General features: G+C 43.6%; 1 protein-coding gene across 2 annotated transcripts in view; it reads right to left on the minus strand.

The window, feature by feature from the left end:
* ELOVL2 (ELOVL fatty acid elongase 2) overlaps positions 1–13,037 on the minus strand; it is a 67,975-nt gene that overhangs the window by 2,371 nt on the left and 52,567 nt on the right. For both annotated transcript variants that reach the window (XM_067751985.1, XM_067751984.1), the window contains exons 5-7: positions 11,139–11,310; positions 7,998–8,122; positions 7,455–7,589 (exon numbers count right to left, since the gene is read on the minus strand). In XM_067751985.1, the coding sequence (XP_067608086.1) occupies positions 7,455–7,589; positions 7,998–8,122; positions 11,139–11,310 (432 nt within the window). The remainder of the gene's footprint in view (positions 1–7,454; positions 7,590–7,997; positions 8,123–11,138; positions 11,311–13,037) is intronic.

Genomic DNA, 13,037 nt, shown 5'->3' on the forward strand with positions numbered 1-13,037 from the left:
GCTTCGGTCGCAGCACCGGGAGAGGACTGAGGTTGGCAGCGTGAACACAGCCTGCAGGGCGTTAGTTCACCGCGGCTAGCCGGGAGGGAGTACGGGGAAAAGTCTGGAGCTGCCGAAGAGGCAAGAGACTTTTTCTTCCCTCTTTGTTTCCAAGTGCGCGAGGAGAGGGGCTTAAGAACGCTGCTTAAGAGCGCTCCAGAGACGGGCGCGAGCCACGGCTAAAAGTGCGGAGCCCAGAGACAGACATGAGACGCTAAGGCTGCTACTGCCGCCACCACGAAGCCTGTGTGCGAACACAGGTCACTACCACACCCCCTTCCGGGGAGCCTGGGCAGCCCGCCACTGCCAGGGTCCCGGGATCCAGGGACAGTAACTCCCCCGGGAGAACGCACAGCACACTTCAGGCTAGCAACGTCACGCCGGCCTCTGCCGCCGCAGGCCCGCCCCCGCACTCTGTGACCCTCCCTACCCCCCCCCCCAGCCTGAGTGAGCCAGAGCCTCCGAATCAGCGGCTCCTTTAACCCCGTCCTGTCTGAGCAAAGAACAGACGCCCTCCAGCAACCTACACGCACAGGCGGGGCCAAATCCAAAGCGGAGCCCCTGGGAGCTGTGAGAACAAAGAAGAGAAAGGGAAATCTCTCCCAGCAGCCTCAGAAGCAGCGGATTAAAGCTCCACAATCAACTTGATGTACCCTGCATCTGTGGAATACATGAATAGACAACGAATCATCCCAAATTAAGGAGCCGTGTGGATGAAAGGCTCTTGGTGCTGCAGCCAGGAGTTAGTGCTGTGCTTCTGAGGTGGGAGAGCCAACTTCAGGACACTGGTCCACAAGAGGCCTCCCAGCTGCACATAATATCAAACGGCGAAAATCTCCCAGAGATCTCCATCTCAACACCAGCACCCAGCTTCACTCAACGACCAGCAAGCTACAGTGCTGGACATCCTATGCCAAACAACTAGCAAAACAGGAACACAACCCCACCCATTAGCAGGGAGGCTGCCCAAAATCATGTCTACAGACACACCAAAACACACCACCAGACGTGGACCCGCCCACCAGAGAGACAAGATCCAGCCTCATCCACCAGAACACAGGCACTAGTACCCTCCACCAGGAAGCCTACACAACCCACTGAACCAACCTTAGCCACTGGGGACAGACACCAAAAACAACAGGAACTACGAACCTTCAGCCTGCAAAAAGGAGACCCCTAACACAGTAAGATAAGCAAAATGAAAAGACAGAAAAACACACAGCAGATGAAGGAGCAAGATAAAAACCCACCAGACCTAACAAATGAAGAGGAGATAGGCAGTCTACCTGAAAAAGAATTCAGGATAATGATAGTAAAGATGATCCAAAATCTTGGAAATAGAATAGACAAAATGCAAGAATCAGTTAACAAGGACCTAGAAGAACTAAAGATGAAACAAACAATGATGAACACCACAATAAATGAAATTAAAAGTACTCTAGATGGGATCAATAGCAGAATAACTGAGGCAGAAGAACGGATAAGTGACCTGGAAGATAAAATAGTGGAAATAACTACTGCAGAGCAGAATAAAGAAAAAAGAATGAAAAGAACTGAGGACAGTCTCAGAGACCTCTGGGACAACATTAAACACACCAACATTCAAATTATAGGGGTTCCAGAAGAAGAAGAGAAAAGGAAAGGGACTGAGAAAATATTTGAACAGATTATAGTTGAAAACTTCCCTAATATGGGAAAGGAAATAGTTAATCAAGTCCAGGAAGCACAGAGAGTCCCATACAGGATAAATCCAAGGAGAAATATGCCAAGACACATATTAATCAAACTGTCAAAAATTAAATACAAAGAAAACATATTAAAAGCAGCAAGGGAAAAACAACAAATAACACACAAGGGAATCCCCATAAGGTTAACAGCTGATCTTTCAGCAGAAACTCTGCAAGCCAGAAGGGAGTGGCTCTACAACAACTGCTAAAGGAACTTCTCTAGGCAAGAAACACAAAAGAAGGAAAAGACCTATAATAACGAACCCAAAACAATTAAGAAAATGGGAATGGGAACACACATATCGATAATTACCTTAAATGTAAATGGACTAAATGCTCCCACCAAAAGACACAGATTGGCTGAATGGATACAAAAACAAGACCCATATATATGCTGTCTACAAGAGACCCACTTCAGACCTAGAGACACATACAGACTGAAAGTAAGGGGATGGAAAAAGGGATTCCATGCAAATGGAAACCAAAAGAAAGCTGGAGTAGCAATTCTCATATCAGACAAAATAGACTTTAAAATAAAGACTATTAGAAGAGACAAAGAAGGACACTACATAATGATCAAGGGATCGATCCAATTAGAAGATATAACAATTGTAAATATTTATGCACCCAACATAGGAGCACCTCAATACATAAGGCAAATACTGACAGCCGTAAAAGGGGAAATCGACAGTAACACATTCATAGTAGGGGACTTGTAAAAAATACATAGTAGGGGACTTGTAAAAAATACATAGTAGGGGACTGTAAAAAATACAAACACATGGAGGCTAAACAATACACTACTTAATAACGAAGTGATCACTGAAGAAATCAAAGAGGAAATCAAAAAATACCTAGAAACAAATGACAATGGAGACACGACGACTCAAAAATCTATGGGATGCAGCAAAAGCAGTTCTAAGAGGGAAGTTTATAGCAATACAATCCTACCTTAAGAAACAGAAAACATCTCGAATAAACAACCTAACCTTGCACCTAAAGCAATTAGAGAAAGAAGAACAAAAAAACCCCAAAATTAGCAGAAGGAAAGAAATCATAAAAATCAGACCAGAAATAAATGAAAAAGAAATGAAGGAAACGATAGCAAAGATCAATAAAACTAAAAGCTGGTTCTTTGAAAGGATAAACAAAATTGATAAACCATTGGCCATACTCATCAAGAAAATAAGGGAGAAGACTGAAATCAATAGAATTAGAAATGAAAAAGGAGAAGTAACAACTGACACTGCAGAAATACAAAAGATATTGAGAGATTACTACAAGCAACTCTGTGCCAATAAAATGGACAACCTGAAGAAATGGACAAATTCTTAGAAAGGCACAACCTGCCAAGAATGAATCAGGAAGAAATAGAAAATATGAACAGACCAATCACAAGCACTGAAATTGAAACTGTGATTAAAAATCTTCCAACAGGCAAAAGCCCAGGACCAGATGGCTTCACAGGCGAATTCTATCAAACATTTAGAGAAGAGCTATCACCTATCCTTCTCAGACTCTTCCAAAATATAGCAGAGGGAGGAACACTCCCCAACTCATTCTACGAGGCCACCATCACCCTGATACCAAAACCAGACAAGGATGTCACAAAGAAAGAAAACTACAGGCCAATATCACTGATGAACATAGATGCAAAAATCCTCAACAAAATACTAGCAAACAGAATCCAACAGCACATTAAACGGATCATACACCACGATCAAGTGGGGTTTATTCCAGGAATGCAAGGATTCTTCAATATACGCAAATCAATCAACGTGATACACCATATTAACAAATTGAAGGAGAAAAACCATATGATCATCTCAATAGATGCAGAGAAAGCTTTTGACAAAATTCAACACCCATTTATGATAAAAACCCTGCAGGAAGTAGGCATAGAGGGAACTTTCCTCAACATAATAAAGGCCATATATGACAAACCCACAGCCAACATCATCCTCAATGGTGAAAAACTGAAAGCATTTCCACTAAGATCAGGAACAAGACAAGCTTGCCCACTCTCACCACTCTTATTCAACATAGTTTTGGAAGTTTTAGCCACAGCAATCAGAGAATAAAAGGAAATAAAAGGAATCCAAATCGGAAAAGAAGAAGTAAAGCTGTCACTCTTTGCAGATGACATGATACTCTACATAGAGAATCCTAAAGATGCTACCAGAAAACTACTAGAGCTAATCAATGAATTTGGTAAAGTAGCAGGATACAAAATTAATGCACAGAAATCTCTGGCATTCCTATACACTAAGGATGAAAAATCTGAAAGTGAAATCAAGGAAACACTCCCATTTACCACTGCAACAAAAAGAATAAAATATCTAGGAATAAACCTACCTAAGGAGACAAAAGATCTGTATGCAGAAAATTATAAGACACTGATGAAAGAAATTAAAGATGATACAAATAGATGGAGAGATATACCATGTTCTTGGATTGGAAGAATCAACATTGTGAAAATGACTCTACTACCCAAAGCAATCTACAGATTCAATGCAATCCCTATCAAACTACCAGTGGCATTTTTCACAGAACTAGAACAAAAAATTTTGCAATTTGTATGGAAACACAAAAGACCCCGAATAGCCAAAGCAATCTTGAGAACGAAAAACGGAGCTGGAGGAATCAGGCTTCCTGACTTCAGACTATACTACAAAGCTACAGTAATCAAGACAGTATGGTACTGGCACAAAAACAGAAATATAGATCAATGGAACAGGATAGAAAGCCCAGAGATAAACCCACGCACATACGGTCACCTTATCTTTGACAAAGGAGGCAGGAATGTAGAGTGGAGAAAGGACAGCCTCTTCAGTAAGTGGTGCTGGGAAAACTGGACAGCTACATGTAAAAGTATGAGATTAGATCACTCCCTAACACCATACACAAAAATAAGCTCAAAATGGATTAAAGACCTAAATGTAAGGCCAGAAACTATCAAACTCTTAGAGGAAAACATAGGCAGGACACTCTATGACATAAATCACAGCAAGGTCCTTTTTGACCCACCTCCTAGAGAAATGGAAATAAAAACAAAAGTAAACAAATGGGACCTAATGAAACTTAAAAGCTTTTGCGCAGCAAAGGAAAACATAAACAAGACCAAAAGACAACCCTCAGAATGGGAGAAAGTATTTGCAAATGAAGCAACTGACAAAGGATTAATCTCCAAAATTTATAAGCAGCTCATGCAGCTTAATAACAAAAAAAACAAACAACCCAATCCAAAAATGGGTTGAAGACCTAAATAGACATTTCTCCAAAGAAGATATACAGAGTGCCAACAAACACATGAAAGAATGCTCAACATCACTAATCATTAGAGAAATGCAAATCAAAACTACAATGAGATATCATCTCACACCAGTCAGAATGGCCATCATCAAAAAATCTAGAAACAATAAATGCTGGAGAGGGTGTGGAGAAAATGGAACCCTCTTACACTGTTGGTGGGAATGTAAATTGATACAGCCACTGTGGAGAACAGTATGGAGGTTCCTTAAAAAACTACAAATAGAACTACCATATGACCCAGCAATCCCACTACTGGGCATATACCCTGAGAAAACCATAATTCAAAAAGAGTCATGTACCAAAATGTTCATTGCAGCTCTATTTACAATAGCCCAGAGATGGAAACAACCTAAGTGTCCATCATCAGATGAATGGATAAAGAAGATGTGGCACATATATACAATGCAATATTACTCAGCCATAAAAAGAAATGAAATTGAGCTATTTGTAATGAGGTGGATAGACCTAGAGTCTGTCATACAGAGTGAAGTAAGTCAGAAAGAGAGAGACAAATACCGTATGCTAACACATATATATGGAATTTAAGAAAAAAAATGTCATGAAAAACCTAGGGGTGAAACAGGAATAAAGACACAGACTTACTAGAGAATGGACTTGAGGCTATGGGGAGGGGCAAGGGTAAACGGTGACAAAGCGAGAGAGAGGCATGGACATATATACACTACCAAACGTAAAGCAGATAGCTAGTGGGAAGCAGCTGCATAGCACAGGGAGATCAGCTCGGTGCTTTGTGACCACCTGGAGGGGTAGGATGGGGGGGGAGGGAGGGAGACGCAAGCGGGAAGAGATATGGGAACATATGTATATATATAACTGATTCATTTTGTTGTGAAGCTGAAACTAACATACCATTGTAAAGCAATTATACTCCAATAAAGATGTTAAAATGAAAAAAAAATAAAAAAAAATAAAAGTACTAGAACCTGGGATTTTGCCTTGATGTGCGTTCTCTCATATTCCTCCCACTTTTTTTTTTAAAGCAATGGCATCAACAAGGGTCAACACTGAAAAGCATACACTCAATTTTAAAGGACTATGACTCCGTGTCAACCAGCAGATGGAGCCACAGCTCCAAGCGCCACTGCCCCCTGCCGGGCTATGGATTCCCTTCACGTTTCAACACCAAGATGCCTGATTCCCTTAGCCTTCCTGCAACATTGAGCCATTTTTTGGGGGGGATGGGGGGCAGCAGGGCTGGGTGGTGGCTTTGTTTGGTTCTCTCAATGGTTATTTCTTTGGATATTCTCAAAGGAAACTTTTATCTCTTACAAAAGACAAAGCATTGCCAGTCCAGTTTCAGAAACACAAGAGCTGAAAAGCTGTCAAAAGTTCAGTTCCCACAGTTGTCCTCTGTGTAAAACCACTATGCATTTGCTGAAGGTCAACCCAGACTGAAAAATCAGCAAAGCAAGAGAAAACACAGTTGAATACAATTTCAAAAGTACTGTTTTGAATAAACTGTATGTTCTCATTTTTCTTATGAAGCTTTCTATTTCCGCAGCCCACAAAGGAGAGCAATTTAAAATCTACAGCCACGTGAGGCCTGTGCTGTTATCACTGCCATCGGTTCTCTTAAAACAGTCTCTTTGAAATTGCATTTTGAAAATCTCTTCCACTGAAACTGTTAGTTAAAAAGAAAATGACACGAGAAAAAGTCAGTGTGACCTTTCCATACTGGTTCGCCTTAAAATAATTTTTCCCCCCCAAATAAACTGAGTCTACAGTGTAACAGTAGATGACACGGAAACAGTTTTTTAATATTAAGTTCATTTAGTCCATGTGTTCCTCCGTTCATACAGAATTCCTGGATCTGTGTTACTGTACACAGTGTTTAACTTTCAGAGGGCAGACTTCGGTAGCATGGTGCAAATACATGATTCGAATGCATTTTTTTTTTTGCGGTACGCAGGCCTCTCACTGTCGCGGCCTCTCCCGTTGCGGAGCACAGGCTCCGGACGTGCAGGCTCAGTGGCCATGGCTCATGGGCCCAGCCGCTCTGCGGCATGTGGGATCTTCCCGGACCGGGGCACGAACCCGTGTCCCCTGCATCGGCAGGCGGACTCTCAACCACTGCGCCACCAGGGAAGCCCTCGAATGCACATTTTTGATAAAACTACATGCATGCATTGAAAAAGGTCTAACAAAAATGCCCACCAGACCATGAACAGTGGTTATCCTGTGAGGAGGACACAGGGAGAGGAGTTGAGAATGCAGGTCTCACTCTGTACTGTGTGCACCTCTGTTATTTGAATTTATCAACAAGCCTGTGCTACCATAATAATCGGTAAAATTAAATACATAATGCAAAAGTGCACAGTCTAGTGTTTTACAGTTGAATATTTATATTTAACTTACCTGAACATAGAAGTTTAAGAACAGGATGACCAGCGTCAGCATATAAGAAGACTGGAAGATGAGACAGCCGAAGGGGAAGCCGCAGGGCCTCACGACAGCGCTCATGGTGTGGGTGACGGTGAGCACGAACTGCACCTGCAGGGGCGGCAAGGGTGGAACCACTCTGCATTCAGGCAGTTAGCAATCGACTACTCGTACTCCCTACCTCGTGCAGGGGTAAAACAAACAAGACAACGCTGAAGCAGCCCACCGTCCTATCCAGAAATCTTGTTTGAAATTAGGAAGTGTATAAAATTGGCCATGATTAATTTTCTCCTGGAAAAATCACAGTTGAAATCATTTAGGTAAAAATGCTTTAACAGACATTAATTTCAAAAATATTCACACAGACGTTTTAACACACAAGGTTTTGCTCTTAGAAGTCCATTTTTAGAGGAAAATAGGCAGCCTCATCGCACACAGAAAAGCCTCTGACCTCCAGGGCTGGGACTGAGGACATGCAGATGCTTCACATGGAGAAAAGCCGACAGAGGGATGACATACCAGCTGAGCCTGCGTGAGATACTTCTTCCACCAAAGATACTTGCGCATAGATGGAAACACGGAAAGGCCATAGTAAGTGTACATGAGGATGTGGATGAAGCTGTTCAGGGTGGGTCCAAAGAAACCTAGAAAAGTACAGTATAAATTACTGTTCTTCTAGAAAGTACGATCGTTCGTTGTCAAGTAATACTCTTCCTGTGCATCATAATTGAAGACAAATAACAATATGGCACTAACAAAATTCACCCTGATTCCTGTGCCCTTATCCGGGGATTCACCCAAGGTCACCTAGACAGAGGGACTAACCTGGGGTAGGTTTTCAGTCAGTGCCAACCAAACAGGTAACGCCTGATTTGCAAAGGCTTTGCTGCTTCTGTCATTACCACCATCCAATCAGGTGGCAGAATCTGAGGAAGTGTCTTTGCTTTAGCTAAACCTTTGATGAGCCATTTTGATTGTAGAAAGAGCCTTCTTTGTTCATGGCTGGACAGGGTGCTAAAGCGTCAGGAAAATGTATTGCTCTTCGTAGTTCAGTAAATAAGATCTACCTGGCAGGAACCTAGAACCAGAAGATGCTGCAGAAGGTAAGAGAATACAGGGGAGAGAAAAGGCCCAGCAGGATGAGAGGCTGGGGCAGGGGAGAGGCGGGCCTATGGGACTTTCCCAGTAGCCAAGCCACCTCCTGGACTTCTGGAACAAAGAATGTCTAAAATCCAGTTTTAGGATATCGCCTGTGCTGAGCTGTGCCGTGGAACTCCCCTTCCCCTGCCATCACCTTCATGAAATCTGACATCAACGTGGGTGAATCGTGTTTCAGGAAACCAAGGAGCGAGGGCTAAGTTCTAGGTTGGGTCAACCAAGGGTCAAAAGGACTGAGCTGCAAGAGGTAAGGTGCCGGAGACGGAAACAGGGAACTCGTTGTAAGGATGACATCAGTCAATGCAGGCAAAGGGCTCGGAATGGTGCCCAGCACAAAATGAGTGCTATGCCTCTATGAGCTGTCAACCCTGTGGGAGAGGAGACAGGCTGTGGAGCCAGGGGACCTCCTAATAGTTCTGTCCCCTTGGACATACTAGTTTGTAAATTTTGTTTCTCATCTGGAAAATAGGTATAGAGTAATTATCTCTTAAGAGTGAGATGTGGTTAAATGAGATAATACTATATAAACTAAAAGGCACTGCACATATGTTGGTGGTTAACTAATCAATTTAAATTCTCCTGCCTGCTTTCCCAATCCTGGATTAGCGATCTAGACAGATCAAGTCAATGAATAAGAAACAAGAGGAACACCAGGAATCTACCAGGTCCTCATACACGGGCTGGAATAGCTTGTCAGGGCAGTGAATTTATATGAAAACATAAATATAGTTTCAGAGTACCAGGCAGCACAATATTAGTGATGTTTCTTTACCAACCTGAGTTTTCATTTCCATCAATTAATAAAAGAGTAGTTGCTAATTTTTATAATATTCTAGCTTGAATAGAAATCATCACACAGAATTCCTGTGAATGAAATACGATGTCTTTACAAAGTGATTATTCACGACCAACTTTTAGATGCTTTAGTTAGTTATAAATGAAACTTGATCATCGTAAAACATACTTAACCTTGACAACAGTCCTGCGGTATTGATTTCAGCCTATATTTTGATTACAGTGCAAGTCTGTTGTAATCCTAACAACCAAGACTGGAGTGTGTCGGTCTAGGAGGCATGTGAAAGCGTCTCTTTTCTCTCTGCTGCACCCCCAACAATTTTTCTTCACACTGGAGTTTAAATTTGCATCTTCACAGTCAATGATGTATTGCAAATACCCTTGGGGTTTTTAAAAATACCATCTCCACAAGCTTCTAAATCCTAGGACAAAATTATTTTAAGTTTTACGTGTTCTGATTTTTCACAGAATACTTCTAAATTCTTGGGTACAAGACAATAAATATCAAATAGAAAAGTACTGTTCTCTCGAGCTCAGTGTTTCTCAAACTGCAGGTCATATAACCGACACATCAGTCAATTGTGAAATCAATATAGTGAGAGTTGTCATTAGCTTTCTGAAAAAGTGGGATCAATTTTTTTTTTTAAGTGCATCACAGGCCTTCCCTGGTGGCCTGCCAACGCAGGGGACATGGGTTCGAGCCCTGGTCCGGGAAGACCCCACATGCCACGGAGCAATGAAGCCCGTGCACCACAACTACTGAGCCTGCGCTCTAGAGCCCGAGAGCCACAACTACTGAAGCCCGCGCGCCTAGAGCCCGTGCTCTGCGAGAGAAGCCACCACAATGAGAAGCACACACACCACAATGAAGAGCAGCCCCCGCTCGCCACAACTAGAGAAAGCCTGTGCGCAGCAGCGAAGACCCAACACAGTGAGAAATAAAGTGCATCACACAGAGCTGGGCTAAATACTGTTTCATGAAATTTGTTTCATACAAAATGTATACATATGAATGAGGGCATTGGGTTGTGATATAAAACGTATTACTTATTGAGCTCTCAGTTAAAAAAAAATTGAAAGCCACTGTTCTGGTGGGTCACAGTGACGTGACTTTAATTTTTCAGAACGGAAAAAACAAGCCCCCAAAGTTGACGTGACTCAACCTGTACCACAGCTAAGTGGTGACTGTGGAAGGTGCTGTATTTATTTACAGCTGCAGTTAATGAAGTAAAACTGCTCCAGCTGGGGTATGGGTTTCCGGCCATCGGGCATTTGGTGCATGGAAAAGGAAACATTTTTAAAATTTATCGTAATACTCAAAGATTTTGCCAGGATCAAAGACAAGAAACGGGGCTTCCCTGGTGGCGCAGTGGTTGAGAGTCCGCCTGCCGATGCAGGGGACACGGGTTCGTGCCCCGGTCCGGGAGGATCCCACATGCCGCGGAGCGGCTGGGCCCGTGAGCCATGGCCGCTAAGCCTGCGCGTCCGGAGCCTGCGCTCCGCAACGGGAGAGGTCACAACAGTGAGAGGCCCACGTACCGCAAGAAAAAAAAAAAAAAAAAGACAAGAAACGAAACGGCCACTGGCAAAGGTGTGCTTCCCCGTGTGACAAGCAGGCTGGGCCGGGCCCAGTTCTCTCTCCTGAAGGTGTGCGATGCTCAGTATAGGAGACCCATCACACAGAACTGAAAAACTGACGTCACTTACTTTGCCCACAAGGTATCCAGTTCAAAACGCACCACCAGATGTTAAACATAGAGGCATGATGGTATACGTGAAGAAAGGTAATCTGACTGGTTTTTTTCCGCAACACAAAAAAGATCGTGTCCAGGAACTCTATTAATTTGGAGAAGTAGTACCACCATAACACTTCGGCTACCTGTACGAAATGTAAAACGGGGAAAAGACAAGGTGAGGCGTGCTGCCGCCGCAGTGCTGCCCGCTTCTGCATTGCCCCCGTTTGAGCTTCACCAGCGCGCCCGGCTCCCAGACTATCGAGAAAGCATCTCAGCTGGCGTCTTTGCCTCCAGCTTTTCCTTATTCCCAACAATCCAGCCCCTCTGGTGAAAGGAATTCTCTTTCCAAAATACATTAACTGATCAAGCGGCTCCTCTGCACCTACAGAACCAAGTCTGTGATTCTTCGGTTCATACAGTTTCTCCGCGGGCCCGCGGGGCTGCTGTGTCCACTGTCCTCCTCCGAGCACACACCCCGGGCATCCTGTGTGCTGTTCAAGTGGTCGTTTCCTCTCCCTGGAGCCCTGCTGCCCCCATACGCCCCATTCTCATGCGTCCAGCACGCCTCCCCTACCCCACGTCTGGCGTGGTCCTGTCATCCTATTAGCACTCCTCTCAAATGCCACCTTGCTCTGGAACGTGACCGCAGCCTCCTGTCTCAGGCTGGATCATCCCCTTCTTCATCTGTGGTCCCAAATTACTTTATGCCTCTATTATCAATAACCACAGTCACGAACAAGTCTCCTTCCCACTAGGCTCTAAGTCACTCCGAGGCGGAGACGGTCTCCTTCACCTCCGCTCAGGGCTTGGCAGGTCACTACCGTTGTTCCACTGATTTTGATTCTTCTCTGCTCCTTTATTGTTCATATTTTGTCCCTTAAACATCATGCTCCCCGAGAGCAGTCTAGGACGAAGCCTTTCATGTCTTTTCCTCAGAAGATGAAAACTCCAGGTGCTTCTCTGCCCTTCAACCCCCAGCCCCAGCAGGTCACAGCGAGGGCTTGCTTCCCTCCCACGTGCCTCACACAGTCCCCATCGCAGGGAGGCGCTTTCATTAAAGGCACTGGGCTCTCAGCACTCACGGTTAAACAGAAGAGGAGACACTGTAAGAGGAGCTTTGAAATTAGAATTTAATGCTCTACTATTTACTTCCCATGAAGACACTCATAAGGTGTGCTGGCACCATTGTAAATGTTTGAGGGAATCATTAACCTTCAAAAATATTAAACCAGGGCTTCCCTGGTGGCGCAGTGGTTGAGAGTCCGCCTGCCGATGCAGGGGACACGGGTTTGTGCCCCGGTCCGGGAATATCCCACATGCCGCGGAGCGGCTGGGCCCGTGAGCCATGGCCGCCGAGCCTGCACGTCCGGAGCCTGTGCTCCGCAACGGGAGAGGCCACAACAGTGAGAGGCCCGCGTACCGCGAAAAAAAAAAAAAAAATTAAATCATAAGTAAACACATACATACAACAGTGGCTTTTAGAGAACTGTATGGTACCCCAAAGTGTACTAGTCTGTGATAACAGATGAAACGGGTGCAGAGAAATCTACACATCTTACTTTTTGTATTATAGCTTTTGAAGATGTTTAAAAATACTCATAAAATTTTAATTAGAAGGTTTCTACCACCTCTTATTAATAACCTATGTTTGTATTATGGAAATTTTCAAATATTCACAAATGCAGGAAGAGTAAGGAATGCAAACCCTCTGGTATCTATCCCTGAACTTCAAAATTTTCAGTATGATTCCAATTTGTGGAATTAATTTTGTTTCCTACCACTTTTTTTTGGGCAGAGGGGAATGTAACATAAGCAAATATAAAGTGTATCAGTTTATCTATAACACCTTCTAATAGATGGGGAGACTTGA

Source organism: Pseudorca crassidens, chromosome 10 (assembly GCF_039906515.1).
Source record: "Pseudorca crassidens isolate mPseCra1 chromosome 10, mPseCra1.hap1, whole genome shotgun sequence".
NCBI classification, from domain to species: Eukaryota; Metazoa; Chordata; class Mammalia; order Artiodactyla; family Delphinidae; genus Pseudorca; species Pseudorca crassidens.